The sequence below is a fragment of the Pungitius pungitius genome, chromosome 18 (genome assembly GCF_949316345.1).
Source record: "Pungitius pungitius chromosome 18, fPunPun2.1, whole genome shotgun sequence".
NCBI lineage: Eukaryota > Metazoa > Chordata > Actinopteri > Perciformes > Gasterosteidae > Pungitius > Pungitius pungitius.
Window position 1 is genome coordinate 12247522 of NC_084917.1, and position 19314 is coordinate 12266835.

General features: G+C 42.2%; 2 protein-coding genes across 2 annotated transcripts; both read right to left on the minus strand.

The window, feature by feature from the left end:
• Positions 1 to 1193: 1193 nt before the first annotated feature.
• On the minus strand, positions 1194 to 5332 carry cel.2 (carboxyl ester lipase, tandem duplicate 2). The gene is made up of 11 exons (XM_037483944.2): positions 5238 to 5332; positions 4811 to 4958; positions 4458 to 4577; positions 4177 to 4374; positions 3924 to 4054; positions 3695 to 3802; positions 3491 to 3605; positions 2926 to 3112; positions 2612 to 2812; positions 1543 to 1752; positions 1194 to 1424 (listed from the first exon to the last, which is right to left on the minus strand). The coding sequence occupies exons 1-11, from the start codon at positions 5301 to 5303 to the stop codon at positions 1241 to 1243; spliced, it is 1668 nt and encodes a 555-aa protein (XP_037339841.2). The 5' UTR covers positions 5304 to 5332; the 3' UTR covers positions 1194 to 1240.
• A 1216-nt stretch (positions 5333 to 6548) lies between these two features.
• Positions 6549 to 12990, minus strand: gtf3c5 (general transcription factor IIIC, polypeptide 5). Its single transcript, XM_037483946.2, has 11 exons — positions 12638 to 12990; positions 11810 to 12008; positions 11500 to 11701; positions 11198 to 11408; positions 9740 to 9844; positions 8688 to 8802; positions 8463 to 8543; positions 7870 to 7958; positions 7617 to 7699; positions 6881 to 7020; positions 6549 to 6764 (listed from the first exon to the last, which is right to left on the minus strand). Exons 1-11 carry the CDS (start codon positions 12839 to 12841, stop codon positions 6592 to 6594), a joined length of 1602 nt encoding a protein of 533 aa, XP_037339843.2. The 5' UTR covers positions 12842 to 12990; the 3' UTR covers positions 6549 to 6591.
• Positions 12991 to 19314: the final 6324 nt, after the last annotated feature.

Consider the following 19314-nt stretch of genomic DNA (forward strand, 5'->3'; position numbering starts at 1 on the left):
TTGATTTAACTATTTTTTAGTATCATGAGAGGCGAAAGTATCAGTTATTTTTTAAATCAATAATGTTTTGCACATTAATACTCACATAATCACATAAACGTGGACCTACACGTTTATGTTTTGCTGTGAAATCCAGAAAACCCATTAATTACCAATTTACAAGACCATGTAGGAGAGGAGATATTTTAAAATTACAGCTGAAATAGATTTGTCTGAAAGACTGTTTTCGCAAGTCAAATTCTCTCTTTTTTAACGGTAACAACCAGATGGAAAACAATTCCCCGCTTGTCTTTGTAAGCAGACTGTGGTGATGTGTCTTCATGTTGTGACACTCTGAAGCATTTTATGAAGACGATTTGCCTCAGAATTGCTCCGCTCAGCCTCGTCTTATTACAGCTCCTCACCTCAAACTGCCATATAATAGGCACAATGCCTTAAACAACAACTCTCATTATATATAAACTCACTTAATTAGGCTGCCCGTATGCCAGCCCTGTGATTCTATTAAGTTGGTGAAGGGCACTTTATCAAAATAATTTGCTATAAATATTAAAACTGTGCTGTATCGTTGATAACCTTGCATATCTATAATGGAGCCGCAATAAGATAAGAAAATCACTGGAGATCGACTGTTGTTGACAGTTTTTTAACATCAATTATTTAAAATTAAGTCTAAAAATATTCAGGTTGGGTTGAGTTTAAATGCAATTTTAATAACTCCTCTCACTCTTTGTGTTTCTGTTAATCACTGTAAAAAATGTCAGAAGAAATAAGATGGAAAGGTTTTTGGGTGCAAATAATTGCAATGAAATCCAAGTCCATGAATGTTAAACAGCGAAAGCATAAATGGTGTTATGATTAAGAACTTATTCCTACCCCTAAAAAGTTTGAAATCTCCTGCTCTGGCTGACGTAGATCAGCTGGTAATAAATCATCAGTACAGCCTGAATATTAATTAGACACGATTTTATTAGTCCCTGTTTATTGTCTATTTTGTTTATTTCCATTAGGAAGTAATAGAATGCCTGTGTACAAATAATAATTTGTACATTCAGATCAACACCAACATTATATTTCATTGAGCTAAAAGCATCTGTTGTGTTCCAGGACCCTTCAGATAAAAGAGCAAGAAAGCTTCCATACATGCAAAGTGCATAAGCAAAGTAAACACATAATAAAATAGGAAATAGAAATCGCATTTACCATCCATTTATTTTTTCATGCAGGTTTATCTGATACTTTATTCTGGGATGGCGTTGGCCAGGTTGGGCAGGACGCTTGTCCAGAAATGCACAAAGCGCAGTCTCATCCTCTGTCCCACATAGTTGCGGTCCATCTTAGAATTGATCTCCAGGTACTCATGTCCGTAGCTGGTGAATTTAGGCCATGCAACGGGCACTCCAGACTCTCCTATGTTGGGATCACTGCGGACATAACCAGAGGAAACACTTACTGAAATTAGACGGTTTCAGTTTCTTTATCCCAGTTTCTGGTTTGTTGGAAATCATGAAATCCCCATGTCACGTGTCTGCAGAACTGTACCCAGTGTGGGCAAAGTTGGTCCAGTAGGCGATCATATAGCCGGAGACGTCACGGTGGCGAGGCCAGTACCCCAGTGGGGAGCTGAAGGGCTTCCCGAACATGTACTGGAGGTCATCGGCGTGGTCGGCTCCCATCCAGCTGGGGTAAGGCTTGGCGATGCCTCCCATGCGGTTGGGCTCAGAGAATAGGTAAGAGTAGGTACGACCGGTTCTTTGGCGAGACAAGAAAGAAATAGGTATCTAAACGTGACTACGCCAAGAAGAGGGCATCAAATACAAAGACAACTTTTAGAACGTTTAGCTGAATTCGGCTGCAGGTTATCAGAAGTCTGCTTTTGATGACAGATGTCTAAAAAGGCAAAATATTCCATGCCTTGAACCTTCCCTATGCTTGATGCTACTTTGTGCAAAGGTATGAAATACTGCAGGGCGTGTATTCATCTATTTAATGGCTTGAGTGTGCATTAAGAACAACCATGGACCTTTCCCGTGGTAAGTGTATTAATTACTACTATTAGTATTTAACTTCATTTTTATTTAAATCGTGCAAAATGTAATAACTAAAATAAAATCATGACGTCCAGTGAGTAGGATTCAGTGGCGTCTAGGGTGGAAGCTATTGTAAACCTATGTATTGATATTGTAACCAGGTGAATATCGCTCTACTCGGCCCTACGCTTCAAAATATGATGCTCCTGGTATCTCTCTAGCAACAGTTTGCCGTATTTTCAGAATAAAATCATTTTAGTTTCAGGGGATTATTCACTTGTAAAAACATAGCTCTGAACACTGTATTTCATTTTGGATAATTAATTGTGCCAAATCCTACACACTGGACATTTAGTTATCGTATCAAACTGTCAAGTCTCTTTTACTTTTGGTTTCATATCATCAACGCTTAAAACATATTTCACCTTTTGATGAATCTTTTGTTCAAAGCCTCTTCAAATGGTTTTCCCTAGATTACAACACCCACAAGTTATTAAACAAACTCTGGATTGAACTAAAGGGCTTACAATGTGACAGTGACGTATGGGTTAGGGTTAGGGTATGTGTGACAAGATCCTTACGTGGCATTGGAAGCGTGCAGGTAGAGGGCGACCTGAGTTGGAACCAAGAAGATGTAGTCCGTTCCAATCGCAACAATCGTTTTCTTGATAGTTTCCCTGGTGGGGTTTGAGCCCCACTCTGAGGTGTATGTGGAGTAAGCAAAGTCCAAAGCAGCCTTGCCCTCCTTAGTGTACGCGGCCAGGAGCCTCTTCACGTCCTCACTGAGATCCGGAAGATTAGACCACGAAAATTACACCACGACACCCCAGCTTTAATAAAAGTATGGACCCGTTGTAGAGTTGTTTCACAATGTGAACAAATGTTTTGAACTCACACAGGGGTGTCCAACAGGGGGGAGTTGATTGAAGGTACGTCTAAACCGGTGAAGACGTGTCCGTCCATGTCGTTGACTCCAGCGATGTAGTCGATCTCAGCCGCGTTGTGGAACAAGTTGGAAGGCTCATCCGGCAAAAAGTCGCCGTCGATCACAGGAGACAGGAGCAGGTTGTCAAGAAGGGGATCTGACAGATGCAACGAGAACCAAGATGGTTCAGACCCAGAACAACAAGAAACTGATTTCTTCAAGAAAACCAAACTACAAAGTGTCACGTTAGAGGCCAATACAATTTCTGCTGTTGACTTAAATACTACTAGCATCAAACAACATCTCATCAATGCTTGGATGGGATCTAAGATATTAGTGGCGTTAGCCATTGGATGTGGTCTTTGCTGTGAGTGCACATTTTAGAAGAAAAAAAGATTATAGGATAAATATGTAGTGCGCAGTTTCTCCAGTGGAGTGCCATACAACTAAAGCAGAGGCTGACTTTTTAATCCCACTGTAGTAGCAGTCTCTGAAAGGTAAATGTGCAGTAGGCCGCATGGAGAGCAGTCCTTACGATCGGGTGAACTGGTCATATCGAGAGCGCCTGCCAATGTAAGCCGCGCAGGATCAGACATCTTCAGACAGGCAGCCATTTCGTGATTGGTGGGGCAGCCGACCTTCAGAGCAATCTGGGGGGAGGGTTTCAATTTGCTTGAATTGCCTGAAGTTTTACCGAGCAAACGATTGCACAAAAGTGTCGGAGCAGCTGCTTGTGTACCTCCTCGGCGAACCTGCGGGGGTTCTTGTTGATGGCCCAAGGGGTGGTGGCGACGCCACTCTGGGAGATGGCTCTCCTGATCATCCCTTTGTTGTGGGGAGTGAGAGTCTGTGGGCACATGTAATACATTATTATGCATTAGTACATTCAGGGACATTTACTGAAACAATTCTAGATTCTAGACATTTAGAAATAGTGGATTTTATTAGAATTTTTAAAAGCTTCCCACCTGGAAGCTGACACTAGCTCCACCTGCAGACTCTCCAAAGAGGGTGATGTTGTCGGGGTCTCCTCCAAACGAGCGGATGTTCCTGTGCACCCAGGCGATGGCGGCTTGCTGGTCCCACAGACCGTAGTTTCCTGTCGAGTGTCACATTTTTCACTCAATCAAGGGACTTGGATTATAAATGGTACAATTTATCAAATTGGCTTCTGAAGTTATATAATTCCATCACAGTGAAAAGAAAGAAAGTGGCTCCTACCAGGTAAGTCAGCATCTCCGGTGCTCAGGAAACCCAGCGTGCCGACACGGTATGCCAGCGTCACCACAACAACGTTTCCTCTGTCCGCCAACTCCTGCCCGCTGTACAGATAGTTGTCCAGGAAGTTAGCACCCATCGACCCTCCGGCCAGGAAGCCTCCCCCAAAGATCCAGATCATTGTGGGCAGCCCAGAGGACACTAGGAGAGAAAGGAAAAGGAGGCCGGTAGTGGTGTGGATCTTGTAGGGATGACACTCTGTGGACTTTGTGACAGACCTTTACCTTGTTTGCCATGAGGAACCCAGATGTTCAGGTAAAGACAGTCCTCACTGCCTCTGGTGTCGCTCATCATCATGTTCACCTGGGTGCATCTCTGCTTGTACTCCTTGGCCTTCATGACACCTGATAAGAAAAGCATGGTGTTTAAGACCAGACACACATCATAAAGTTTAGGCTTATTAACTCCGACAGTGAGGAGACAAAACCTTTTCTAGTTAGATTACATTTGTGCTAAGATAGGGGAAGCGGGCCCCATGGACTCTCAGGAGTTATGGCTATCATTGATACAGAAGCAGACATATCTTCACGGTGTGAGGTTGTCAGGTGGGTGATTGGTGTAAAATTAGTCTACCCACCGTCCCAGCCGGGGTGAGGTTTTGGCTTCTCGAACCGTCCGGGGACGTCAGCGAAGGGAATCCCCCTGAAGACGTCCATGCGACGGTTAAACCCCAGACGAATGTTCTCGCCCTCCACCATCCCTGCCTCGGTGTACACCACCCCGAGCTACAGGAGTGGAGCACAAGCATGAGCATTTACTTTCTCTCCATTAAGATTGGAATGATCCTTTTCCTTTTGACATTGGTAAAAAATGAAGAGATAATCCATCACGTAACACGGCTGCTATTACAAATAACAGGTCAGAAATTTTCTTCACCAGTGTCATATATCTATCAATGATAATGGAATGAAATATATACAAATATTCATACTTTCGTAAGGATCAAATCTGTATTTCAGGAACTACCTTGCAGACACCAACACTTATAATTTTGTCTTACTCACGGAGGCCGCAGAGACTGACTCGAGAAGCACAGCAAAGGCTACCAAGATCCCCAGCTTCTCCATCATGATCTGACTGTCACAACCAGGTTGATGGACTTATATTGAAGGAGAGACCCCCCCCCCCTCCCTGAACAACATCTGACCAGGGAGGAGTCGATGGGGCTGCTTTCCCCACTGTTACATAACATCACTTTATATCAATTCTTATCAATTCTTGGCAGTGGACCTCAAAGGGGGGGAAGAAAGGGGGCATCCTCTCCTAGTGCTTTGATCGAGCCTTTCGGCTTGGTTGAAAGTTTCCTCATGTAGAGAAGTAGGTCAGATTGTTGGACACAAGTTTTGAGTCAACATCTAGGGGACAGTCCTAGCGCACACGCTGTACATTTGGGTACAACACCGTGTGAAATGAGATTGCCCTGTGAACTGTGCTATTAGAAGATTTGGCTCATGATTGCGAATGATTTTTACTACGTACTTATTGTGCCTAAATTACAAAAATCTCCACTTTCGGCAGCCTGAGAAGGATGACCTTTTTAAAGTTTTTTTTAATAAACGTCTCAAAATAATGTAGTAGAATCCTCAAATAGGAGTACTATCCTGAATATCGGCGTGATACGTCCCCTATGAAACATGGTAATCGAGATTTCACTTTGAGGATTATGGCGAAATTTTAACAGAAGGGAAATGATGGCTTCTCCTGATCCCAAGTACTAGTGTTGGACTTTGTTTTTGCTTAAGATCGGACGCATTTTGTGGGGAACATTTCAGTGTAAAAAAACAAACCCTTTTCAAACATTGGATGGTGTGTATCAGGAAGGTAACCTCTGCTGAGTTGACACAGCTGTCCAGCTGGACTCAAAGTTCCACAGGTGGAGCCAACAGAAAGAGTAGTTGAAGTTGTTCCCAGATCAATGCCGGAGCCTTTTTCTCACGCAGCACTTCACATCTTCATCGTGTTCATTAAAGCAACCAGGAAGCTGAGCGGTTAGGAGTGTGTAGCACTATATAACTATATAACCATCCTGTATGGATTAACACACTTGTCAAGGCTACCGTAGTCCATCTAGAATAATCATTTCTTCTTGTGTGGAATAAATGATACAGTGTGCGCAGGATACGACTGCCAAATGACATTTCCAAGGTATTTCATTTAACAACGTTGTGCCTCTATTGCCATGATTTGAAGTGCTTTTGCTGGTTAGAAAATACAACCACATCTTGACTGGTATTCAAGATACCAAGTGTAGTGTATCTATCAAAATATTCTTACAAAGAATACACAGGTCTTACAAAAAATGATTTCAAAATATTTATTTACATTTAAAAACAATGTCATCAAAATGGCCGTGATTGTTTACAAGTAATCCAGAATTTCTGTCTCCATCTCGTTTTCACTGCCCTCCGACGGCTGGAACTCATCCCCCTCATATTCGTCTTCCTCATTGTCCTCGTCGTCCTGCTCCTCCTCCTCCTCTCTCCCTGAATTTAGGCAGAGGCGTCTATGTTTCTTGGGGAAGTCTGGCAAGGCTGGGGGAAGATGGACCGAAAACACCGGTGTGTTAAACATGCTGTAAGGTACGTGTACTGGTCTGGCGCCTATTGTAAGAGGAGACTGCTTCATCGGTGCAGTCGATTCTCCTCACGTGGCTTCTGGGCTCGGATGACCGTCTTGATCATGGATGAGATGATGTCCCTCAGCTTGTCCGTAGTGCCGAGAACGCACCAGCCGTCCCTCTCGTCGCACACTTGCTGTTCACCGTTGCCCGCCACCACCTGTTGGATGCTGGAGACACAGTGTTAAGTCAAACTTCATTGTACAATTTTTTACTTCAACATCATTATTTTCTTTTTTTTTAAACTTTAGTTTCTTGTTAGTCTCCAATGTATTGACCAAACAAATAATATTCTATTTCACCAGCTGCAGATTTTTGGTTATATGTTTAATTTCTCAAAACACTAATTAAATCAAAGGCGCTGACAAAGAACAGAATACAAAATCAGACATGTGCGGGTGTCATAATCCCGGTGGCCTGCCTGAACGTAAGCACAACTCTGAATGTAGGAGCTTCACCTGTGACAGGGTACTTCTACACTGTAGTATTACTCTTTGTATTCAAGGCGAAGACGTGAGAATTGACTTCCACCACTGAACCCCCAAACACAGCACGAGGACAAATGACTATTTTCTTCAAAGTTCTCTCAAATTACTTGATTCCCTTCACTTCCTGCTTCTTACAGTCAATAATGAGACACATAATAATTTGTAACTTATTTCCAAATTCTCAGGAGTTGTTTTCAGCATGTCCAGACTGACAAGTTTCATATCCCTCAAGTATCTAGTATAAAATGATCATAATTAAACAAAGAACCGTAACAAACCTTTCCACATCCAAATCACACAGCTGGTAAAACATCTGTCTGTGAGGAGGCAGCATGCCCTCTCTGAAAATGTAGGAGGACTCCTGCGGAGGGGAAACTAAGGTCAGTTGGGGACCGCGATTTTGAACGTTCACACAACCGCTTATGGCTAAAAACACAAGAGATGGCATTTTTGTTATTCAAATCATTCAGGCAAAACTTCAAATCTAAGCGTGAAATAAGATCCAGTAGTTGATCCTGAACCATCACCGACCTTCAGCTGGTGAGGTTTTGAAACTGGATCTCGACTGGAGCCTGCGCCCTCCTGACCAGGAAGGTCCATCACACTTGCTACATGGGGAACTGGAGAAAAAAAGACAATAAACATTTTCTAACAAGCATTCAGTTTACTTTGGCAACAGTGAAGACAAACTCGTTTCTAGTTTTAATCAGTTATTGCAGCAGGTTTGTAGTTTGCATGATTGATAAAGAAAATCATAACTAAACTATATGCGGTTGGGGCGGAGGGGGTAAACCTATTTCTGTAACCAGTGAACTAAAGATGGGGAATGCTGCTTCACCAGGAAACTGTTCATCCCGAAGCAACCAGGCCCGTAAGCATTTTTGAGGTCCTCTGTTCAGAATACACCATCATTTACTAAGTAAACATCATACTATATTGGAGACGAATTGATACTAGAGAATGAGACTATAAACAACATCAAGTCAGATGTTAAATATTTTGAATGACTTTCCTATCAGTGAGAGACCAGTGGGGGACATGCATGACTGGATTGTGCGTGGATCATGTGACCGTGAAAATGGTCGAATCTCTTGTGTTTGATGTGAATAAACGCACAGACTCACCCATTTTGTTGACTGTGATAGGCAGATTGTAGGTCAGGGCACTCCTCTTGGCTTTCACTGGTATGTCAGATAATGAATAGCCTAAAAAGACCAACAGTCAGTTTCACGCGAACAGGTCCTGAACTTTCATTAAGAAAAAAAGCAAACCACTGAAATAGCAGTTTTCTTTGATGCAAAACAATGAAAAAGGTAAATGATACATTCGAATAGTAGGTGAAGGCTCACCGTGCTTGGTGCTACAGCGGATCCTGAAGTCCAGCATTTGGTATTTCTTGGAGTCTGGGTTCTTGCGTGGGTCGAAGCCCATCCTCACCCACAGACTCCTCCAGGGCCCAGTCACCTTCAAGAGCAAATCTCAGGCTGAACTTACATTTCGGCAGAAAGGACGATGTTGATTCTACAAAGTGTGCGAACCAAGCCAAAACCAACTTCCAACAGGAATATATATGTATACTTATGGTTGAAATGCACTTATTGTAAGTCACTTTGGAAAAAAGCCTCAGCTGAATGACAAGTAATGTAATAAATATGTATTGAACATTATGTACTCCTCACCAACAAATACATGAATGCCTCACACCATTTTAAACATTAGTCTGGGCTACAATCTCCACTTACTCAAGTTAGAAAATATGTCATGAAAATTAGTCCTGAAAAGTTGCATATAGCTATGCTTATTCACATTTTTCTCAGCGAAGCAAGAAGCTAACAAGGAAAACGAGCAGTGACATCTGTGTCATGTCTCAGACAAACCTTGCTAAAGGCAGAGCAAAAATAACCACAAAGCATCCAGCATATGAATCATAAATGGCCCTTAACGTTGACATTTTGAGCAAAATATGTGCACAAGAATCCTTCCGTGCAAGTTTTAGCTTCCAACTATAGATTTGTGCTCCGAAGATGAAAACCTTTGAGTAGGCTTGGCGCATGACTTTTACGTATGTCAACACGGTTTCCTGTTAGCGAACATTAAATATCCCGTTTGATGATTTTACACCGGTGTCGAGTGAAAACGTCCATTCTGCCTAATTAATGTGTTTTTTTTTTTTTTGTAGGTGCAACCCTATGATATAATGCTCTTTACAACTTATTTGTGATCGTATTTTTTCTAATTTTGTGTGTGATGCTCTGTGTGTGTTGGTTGTTTTCTCTGTCCCACTACTGCAAAGCCACCGCACTCCGAGGCTTGTTGTTACAGCTTTAGAAGAGATGTGCCAGACATGGTCCGGTCCCCCCCACCCAGCCTTCACCGGTTACCCTGCGTGCCCTTAGCTTACCATGTAGTAGGCGAAGGTAGGCAGCAGCAGTTTCAGTTTATCAGGGTGGATGTTGAGGTTGGCCTTGACTGCATTCCGTGACCAGATGGGTCGGCTCTCAAACATCTAGGCACAAAAAAAGAATTTCAGATAAGATAAAAGTCAAAATCATAAAACAAACATGTCTTCAACCAGATGCCATTCTGTTAATGAGAGCGGTTATTCAGGATTTTTTGGCTCCTTTACTTTATGTTAACCGGAGTGAAGGGAAACATTTCTGCCGGTACCTGAGCGGCAGGGAGGGAGAAGACCGCACGGTGGCAAACGTGGATGTAAACAATGCAGGTTGCAGCAGTTGGAAATGATTTGTGAGGAGGAAACATGTGTGTTTTCAACATTAACTTTTCATCTGCCCCATTTCCCTTCAGAAAATGCTAAAACAACAGTAAACTACTACGCACACTGAGGGACACAGAAAAATAAACAACTACTACTAAGAACAAAACAGGCGGATAGAAATATTAGGGCTTCACTTTTCTCATTTAATACAACAAATGAATTAGGGGAGAATGGGGGTCGTTTGTCACACTTTCTACTCTAGCATGAACTGCTCATCATCAAAACATCTTTCAATAGTCATTCCTATGTTAAATTGAAGCTTAAGGTGTTGGCTTGAAATGTGCTTCCCTCTCATTTTTGGAATGCATTGATGCATTCCGAGTTTTGTTCTTCGAATCTTTATCGTTGGAAAGCATTTATTTTATATATACTTTATTCAACTTATTATTATTTTTATTATTAAATTTCTTCAGGGCCGCTTTATTTTACGCAACAAAGCGTCAACTTAATATACTATTAATAACCTTTTTCGCGGACCGCAAGAAGGTCCGTCGGATAATAAGCACGTAGTATTTGTGTCTTTCCACTGACATTTAATTATCCGAATGGCGCAATCTACCCTGTTTTTTATGTGTGTTTTTGAACGCCGACAAGCCGGAAAACAAGCCAAAATGAAATGAGTAACGAGGCTATTTGTAACATGTAAGGAGTAGAAAGTACAGATATCTGCGTGAAAAATGTAAGGAGTAGAAGTAAAATGTTGTCTGAAAAATAAATACTCCAGTCAAGTATAGAAATTATAGATAAAGTAAGGTAACAAAGTATTTGTACAGGTTCTGTTTCTAATTCTGGAGAATTCCATACCAAGATTTGAGAAGAAGCACCTTCTGGTGGCGAGATATAATACACGTGACCACCAATCGCGTTCTCCCCCACTAAAGGTATCACAGAGCATTTTTATTACTGTTCCATAGAGACCAACATGTCATTAAAACCTAGTCCAAACCAACGTCATTTAAAAACCAATCCTAAACATCTATTTTGTTTCAAATGTTCTGTTCTAAAGGATGCTATGGTCATCCTAGTAACCCTGGTAACATAGGGCATGATGTGCTTCCATTAACCAGCGACCAAACGCACCTTTTTCATTTGTTCCTCAGTCTTTTTGTCACTGTCCTTCACGCACACTCGTATCCAGTTGAGCCTGGCGGCCTCGAGGCACTCGGTGGGCACAGTGGCATCCGTGAAGCTGACAAAAATGGCATTGTGGCGCCGGACGGCTCGATGTCGATTCGCAACAATAAAGTCGCTGCTGATGCTACTGGGGGTGCTGGTGGTGGGGGGCCCCTTGCTGTAAAGGAAATAGGAGTTGAAATATTATAAAGTAATAGATTCCTGATGAGCTGCATCACGGTGACATCATCAAGATAAGTTCCCCTTACAATAAAGATTTAAGGACGTTGGGCCGGTAGTGAAAATCCACAGGACAGTCGAGGCGGGAGAAGCTTGCCGGGGGGAGGAAGAGGGGCATGGGCTGCTCAAAGAACGCCTGATTCTCTAATTTGCGGAGGATGATTTTGTCGTACAAAGAGACGTCTTTTCCACCTTCTGAATGCACAGCGAAGCACTGAAAGTCGGCCATCCCTGCAGAAATGAAACTGGTGATGACAACAAACCTAACATTTTTGTTTCTTTCGTAGTAGTAGTAAAAATGACACAAACCTCAAAGACTATAAGGCATCAAAATCTAACCTTGGAATTTGTAAGTTGTTCCTATGATTCCGAGTATCTCCATGTGGACCTCGGCGTCCTTCGGGTTCCTTTTCCGCACGCGGCGCCGCACTCTGAGGACCAGGTTGCTTGATGGGAAGCGGTTTCCGTACAGAGAGTGACAGAAAGGGTCCTGAGGTCGGAAACGCAGCTCGAGACGCCTGTTTGGATGAGCGAAGGTCTTTGGGATTCACAGGGAGAGCAGACAGGAGTCAGATTAGTGACGTTCAGCTACAGCGGGACGACGAAGATGTGACCCCAGTAAAGATGTCCAAAATTATTAACTCCAGAAAACAGACACTTGATGTCTTAATAAAATACCAGTATTTATACTGGATAAAATATGTGGAAATTTGTGAAATAGTATGTGTAACTCAATTTATTTTCAGAGTTATTGAATTTGATGTGATGTATTTGTTTACACTGTCACGCTGTTTTTAAGCTTGTTAATCATTTCACAAAACATTTCATAAATATTGTAATCCCGTGCAAAGGAGATTGTAAACCTCGGACGAAATACACTTTATTGTAAAAGGGAATGTAAAAAAAAGCTCAAATAAAGACTAAACTTACACATAAAGTGCAATTAGCAAACAACTTGATCAAACAACATACAATTAGATGAAGCTGTAAGAATGCATGGCTTCACAAGGAAGCAATAAAACCAATCAATATGAGAAAAAAAATCGGTTGCCATATTTGCGTTTCAGAAATGTAGCATTTTGGCTAACTATCAAGATCACAATCGTCATAACTATTGCACAATGTAGATATTTTGACACACGTCAAAGTGAGACACGGCCTGCTTACTTTGGACACTCCCTTTTCCCCCTTGATGGTTTCCAGCATGTTGTCCACGCTCTTCACGACCCCCGGATACTCCACGCACACCAGTCTGTGGTCCTCCAGCACCACGCTGGACGAGCTGCCGGGCGCGTCGGCGTCGTCGCTCTGACGGGAAAGAGTCAGTTCTTTCAGAGTAAAATCCAGGTTCTGCGCCGTGGAGTCCGCCATGTCGGCTCTGTCAATTCTAATATTCACTCTCTGTAATACTGTGTTTATCACAGTTAAGTAACAGGGAGGAGGACACGTTACTGCTGCACTCACAGTGGAGAGGATTTGAGTGTCCACGTGCAAAATAATTCCGGCTGGAAACAAATGCGACTCGTGTGGTTCCGCAGGAATATCTTCTTTCTTTCTTTTTTTGGTGGGTTACAGCGATAGCAGCGTATACCACCACCTACTATACAGTTTGTAAAGGGATTTATGGCAAGGCTAGACTTGTTTTAAAAAATCTCTCTCTATATGTATATGAATAAATACTTTAGAAAAAAGCTTTGCATCTTTGCATCCGTTGTTCCTCTAGAATATAATTTATAAGCCTCATCATATTCAGCTTCAACCCCTTGCCATTTCATTCTGGATGAATTATTTGTCTTATTATTAAGATAACATCTTCCTTAACATTACATTCAGTACATAAACCATTACATTTTCCTATCATTTTGAGTGGGGTGAAGACCTGTATGACCTATCCTTAGTCTGGTATTCACCACTTCCTCTCTTCTGTTGAGACCCATTGCAGAGTCTCTTTTCCCTCCTACCTGACTTTGTACTTTATGGTGTTGTCTAGCTTTAGGGTCAGATTCCAACTCATCTGGCCACCTTTGCATGGTCTTGATCTTTATTAAAGTTTTGACTTCCCCTTTTCCTAATAGAACCTTAATATCAATTTGTTCTTTTTCCAAAGCTTTTTTTGCTATTTTATCAGCCATTTCATTACCTTTTAATCCAATATGTGCTGGGACCCAGCAAAATTGTACTCTGATCCCTAGGTTTCAAATATTTGCTAACAGGTATTTTATTTCTAATATAAGGTAATCTTGTGAGGATGTCCCCTCAAAACTTTGCATGCCTGACATGGAGTTGGTACATATAACTGATTTAAGGTGATTTATTTCTTCGATCCATCTCAATGCAGCTATAATTGTATTAATGAGATCCTCAGTCAAGTAGAACAATACATGAATTAAATAGTGCACCTACCTCTCTTTGCGCCTACCCTTTCTCTATGTTCCCTTCCCTTTCCATCATCCAATATTCTACTGATTTAAAATTGAAATCAAAATGAAATCAATGTACATGTTTGGCCATTAGATGGCGACCTACAACCAAACAAAATATGTTCGATGAGGAAGGTTTTCTGGCTGTGGGAAAAGCCTCATGGGTCCATTAGAGTTCAACACCTTAATCAAGTGAGTGTTACACTGAGTCCATTTAAATCATCTGTGGGTTTATTATTATTTCACATTGAGGATTGGGCATTTCTACAGCCACTGATAGTTGGCTGTATTAGTATTGGCAGAAGAAGACATCCACTGTTTTCAGATGGCCCTTGGTAAAGAGGATTTGTGTGCTGTCCCTCCCAGCTGAAATCCCTCCCAGAAACTGTCAACAGACCGTCATCCCCTCGGAGAAGAAAGAGAAAAATGTGTGTTTACCAAGTTCTTTAAGATGGTGGTATATAGGCGATTATAGCGTGATGTGACACTGTGTTTACTTAGATTCTAGTTTGTCTTCCTCTCTCTCAAATGCAGTATATGCAAAAAACAAACAAAAAAAGAATATCAAATTAGTGACACATAGTTGAACAAACTTTGCAGCAACGTGCCTTAACGTCTGTTAGCGTACGCGTTGGGCTCAGCCCTCTGACTGGTCAGATCAGCAGAGATAGGGCCCTGATGTAATCTATAATACTGCTGAAAAGCACACAATGCTCACAGTGATGGCTGAATACAACGTTGCTAACGTCATTGGCAACACCAGCGCTTAGCCTGTTTTGATAACTTTGAATAAGGAATAAACCTGAGGGCTTTGGGAACCATCGGACTGCCTTTGGTGGAGAAGTCTGTATAAATAAAGCTTCATACAGTACGTTAGTACGTTACTGCTTTTTCTTGTAGTTTATCATGTCCATAGCACCTGCAGCCATTAATGTAAAACTGAAGCAGCTCTGTGAACACTATCAGGGCTTCAATAAAAACGTACATGGCGAACTCCAGCCTGGACCATCACCCTGTGAGTCGTGTGCTGTGGCGAAGTGAGGATTTTCACCATGGTCCTCTTTGTTTATTTTTTGTCTCGAGGGCCCTCGTCTGTCAAGCGCTGGTCCAGCTCTTGGTTGCTATCTTGGTGGAGGGCCTGCCCGCTCCTCCCCGCGGCTCTGCTGGCGTGTTCCTGCCGTTGCAGTGTGTAGAGGCCGTGATAAGGTTATCAGACGGTTTCTTACTCTGAGAGAACCTGCTGCCCTCAGATTTCCCCCCGTTGCTCCCACTCCCTCTGACCCCTCACTCAGCATGTTTCCTCCTGTTATCCCTTCTCTCTGAGTCTGCACTGGAAATGCAGCTGGCAGTTCTGTGGTTAGACACGTTTGGATATGACGTGGACCGTATGCGCCACCACGAAGCCTTGTCGCGCTCTGTAGGCAAAACTAAAGATTCATGTCAGTGATTGCTTACGCTGAACTCTGGTAATTTGTTCAAGCGGCTCGGATGTGAATATATCCGCCCACAACTCTCGCAAGCTGTTTTATTTAGATATAAGTCCCAAAAGGGGGCATTTTGAGCGACTGGTTGAACAAGTTTGTGTGCTGACCAAAATCATCAAACAGTAGTTTCTGAGTGAAATTGCTCAGGATTAGCTTTGAGGTCATGTTTGCTCTAGACAAAAACATTCTTTGGGGTTCATCCATGTATTATAGTTGAAGAATTCAAGACAATCCATCCATTGGTTGGACCAATGTAATGTTCCTGGGACTTGAGGAGTGTTTGTAAAAAAAACAATACGTTATTCATCAAGTCCACCATTTACATGGTTTGCCATATGAAGGGAATTTTTGAAAGGGACACACAGGGATGGTGTGAAGTGGACATGTGGTTTCTGGGACTAACGCTCACCCCGTGGCTCAGATCCAAGTCCGCTCGGTACCCAGGACGCCCCGTCCAGTATCAGCACTCGCCACTCTTAACACATTTCATGCGACAGGCGTGGCGATAAATTAATCTTTTGCGATAAATGCAAATATATTATTTCGCTCAGAGATCATGAAGCGTCACACATTAAGAATCCAAATCACACCTAGCGTGGTTTCTGTAGCTCTCACTTGTAGCCAAGTCATCATTCACGAGCAGCTTCACAGTTTGTTGCTTCCTGTATTGCAGTGCTATCCGGTGAAGATAAGCGGCCGGGTGTAACTTGAAGGCAACGCTTTGAGTCGCCAACTTGTGAAATGGACGATTAAGTCCCAAGAAAGGCCACCGCAAGAAAAGTTGTTATTTTTATGACACTTTTTGAGCGTGGCCTTTTGTGCACGCAGTCGCCGCACTTATCTGTGAGGTGGCAGGACGCGCCGGGCCACAACACACTGTCACTGGCAATCAAATATTATCTCACCCCGACACTGTGCGACAGCACCAGTCATTCAGAGGGAATCTGCTGACACATTATCTTTCGGTTTGAGTTATTCTGTTGGCGTAAAAGAACGACGTGATGGATCACTGGCATGTCACTCAACACTAACTCTACAAAGGCGCAGCTTCCCTGTGGATGTGAGTTCAGGGCCTCTGGCTGTTACTGACATTTCAAACGTGAGGTGGATCTTCAGCAACAACATTTTCCAGCTTGTCCCTGTTGAACAATACTGTGTTGAGTCCTTACACAATCATCTTTTTGCAAAACCCTTTCACATTGCAGAACTTTTAATTACATCTCATAGACTTTCAGACATTCATTTGAAAATGGTGGTGTTTTTGCAAAGAAATCAATATATAACACAAGCAAGAGGTGTGACATTATATATATATATATATATATATATACTGTACATACATATACAGACATATTTACATATATATATATATATAATTTAGGATAATAAATGGAGTGGAGGTGGACATTTTAAAGGCAGACAAACAGGTCTTTGAGGGTCAGAATTCTAGCTGATAGACAGGTGTTCAAATACTTATTCGCAGCTGTATCATAGAAATAAATAGTTAAAAAATCATATATTGTGATTTCTGGAATATTTTTTTTAGATTATGTCTCTCACAGTGGACATGCACCTACGATGACAATTTCAGACCCCCTCCATAATTTCCAAGTGGGAGAAAATAGCAGGGTGTTAAAATACTTTTCCTCACTGTATATAGGGTTAGGGCTATATAAAAGTATTTTTGCAAGTCAAACGATTTGTGTGTATCTTCCAAGTGAAAATGACGACTTAGACTCCATTGATGTTCCTTGTTTCTCCCAATTGATGTGCCTCCGGGGCCCCGGGCCCTCCTTCTCCCCTGCAGCCTTTCCAAGGTACTGGCCGAGGTTCATTTGCATGCAGCCAATTTGCAAGACAAATTTCTGCTGTGTTTGTCAGGTTGTGTTTGTGTGAGACGGAGCACCATCTGGTTTGGGGTGCGTTGGTTTTGAGGCATTGAAAACTTTTGAAAACTTTGCTGGATGCAACAAATTTGATGGCCCAGTGGTGCTGTTAGTGCTGTGACTCAGCTTCTGCCTGTTTAAGAAGCTACGAGTATTTATATTTGATGCAACTTTTCATGCAGCTTAGAAAAAATTAAATGAATATGTCCATGGACTGGTTTCCCAGGTGGAGCAGTTGGGGAAAAAAGGGAAAATTTGTACCCTTCAGGAAACTCCAATGCCTCAGGCAACATCAATGCAAATGAACATAAGCAGGATAACCACCACGGCTCCTACACAGTATTCCATTTATTATCATTTCAGTATTCAGTTTAAAAAAATAATAATAATAACAATCAAAATGACTGTATAAACTCCCGCCACCCGTGCACACACACCACCCCTTTCAGGACCCACGTCCTGTTTGTCGAGTCTCGCCCTTCTTTCTGTTGGTTACCTGTGCAGGATTGTGATTTGCTCCGTCTCCTCTTACCAGGATGCAGCGGCGGCTGCAGCAGGTCTTAACTGTGGTGGATAACAAAGGACCCTGTTACCCTGTTATTGCCAACACATTTTGCATAAAGACCTCGGATTTGTTTGCCAGACCGTAAGCCCTCACTTCTCCTCTGTTCCCTGTGCAGACACTGATTTCTGTACATGTGGCTCCACGTGGCAAAGCAAAGGTGAACTATAGTCTCGATCCCGTGTTTAATTTCTATATAAATTGATTTGTGGATGGCACATTTTAATATAGGCAAACTAAACGTGCTTTAAATATTTTTAACAACTTGCCTCACTACAACCACACATGGACACACACACACGCACACACACAGCCGTGTTTTCTTGACTTTTCGGACATTTCATTGACCTTCATTCATTTCTCAGAGCATAACACTTTCCCTCACTGTAAACTTTACCAGCCTAATATTCTACTTACTGTTAACATAAACCATCCCTAACTTTTACCAATAACCCTTGAACTAATCTTAAATCCTAAAAAAGCCTAAACCTAAAAGCCTAAATCTAACCTAAACCTAAAGTCTTCACCTTTAAAGACAAGCATTTTGTCCCTATGAAAGATGCCTGTTTAATCAGATTATTGTCCCCACAATTCAGGTCAAACAAGCCCCTGATTACCTGGCCTTTAGACTGAAATGTGTCCCAGTAGGTAACGTCAGTCAGGGGCACAAACTGTAACTAGATAGATAGTTCATTGATCACCAAGGGGAAATTTGTGTTCAGTAGAAGCAATACAATACAGTAAATACAATTAGAAATAAAAAAGGACAATATATAATAGACATACATATACATAGGTATATATACACAATACATACAGTTCAATAAAATAAAAGAGCAGAATATGTTAAATTAAATGGGGGTATGTACAAAATGTAAGGTTCTGTTGTTCTGTTGACAAAATGCACCTGGTTTAGTCAGGATTCATGTTTGAGGACCTGATTGTGCTTCAGGTGAGCAGTGCGTAAATGCGTTTCGGATCGTTTAGGGCCTCGTGGAGCAGCTGCCGGTGGAGCATTTTGAGTCCAGGCCTTCTGTTTTCCACCGGTCAGCTGTCTCCGTATCCAAGCCGCAAATTTATCTGAATAAGATCAGAGCACTCGGTTTAAACTGTGACACCCGCTCATCCAGTTGGTGTCAGATTTAAAGGGCCCGGTAGATGATGTGATTTGCCTCGAGCAGCTTAACGTCCTTAACAGGTTCAGTGTTTGAGGAAGGTGGTAAGCCTGAGTTAGAGCCGCCGCTTGTTTGTCAAAGTAATTCCCGCAGGTTAGCTGGGTGTGGTAACGGCCCAATCCCAGGCCTCCTATTAATCCCTGTACTCCATTGGCCTCAGGGCACTGTGAAGGCCGAACAGTTACTCTCCCTGTATGCAAAGGGGATTTCTCAGCTGAGATTATAGAGTGTTTTTCTCTCTCTCTCTCTCTCTCTCTCTCTCTCTCTCTCTCTCTCTCCTGAATAAAAGTGATGATTAGCGTGCCGTACCTTTGCAC

Coding starts and splice junctions, on each gene's coding strand:
- cel.2 (XM_037483944.2), bottom strand. CDS start 5,303: ATGATGGAGAAGCTGGGGATCTTGGTAGCCTTTGCTGTGCTTCTCGAG. Junction 4,375..4,457: donor GGTTCCTCATGGCAAACAAG/GTAAAGGTCTGT, acceptor TTTCTCTCCTAG/TGTCCTCTGGGCTGCCCACA. Junction 1,425..1,542: donor ACCAACTTTGCCCACACTGG/GTACAGTTCTGC, acceptor TTATGTCCGCAG/TGATCCCAACATAGGAGAGT.
- gtf3c5 (XM_037483946.2), bottom strand. CDS start 12,841: ATGGCGGACTCCACGGCGCAGAACCTGGATTTTACTCTGAAAGAACTG. Junction 7,700..7,869: donor CAAAACCTCACCAGCTGAAG/GTCGGTGATGGT, acceptor TCCCCTCCGCAG/GAGTCCTCCTACATTTTCAG. Junction 6,765..6,880: donor CATCCGAGCCCAGAAGCCAC/GTGAGGAGAATC, acceptor ATCTTCCCCCAG/CCTTGCCAGACTTCCCCAAG.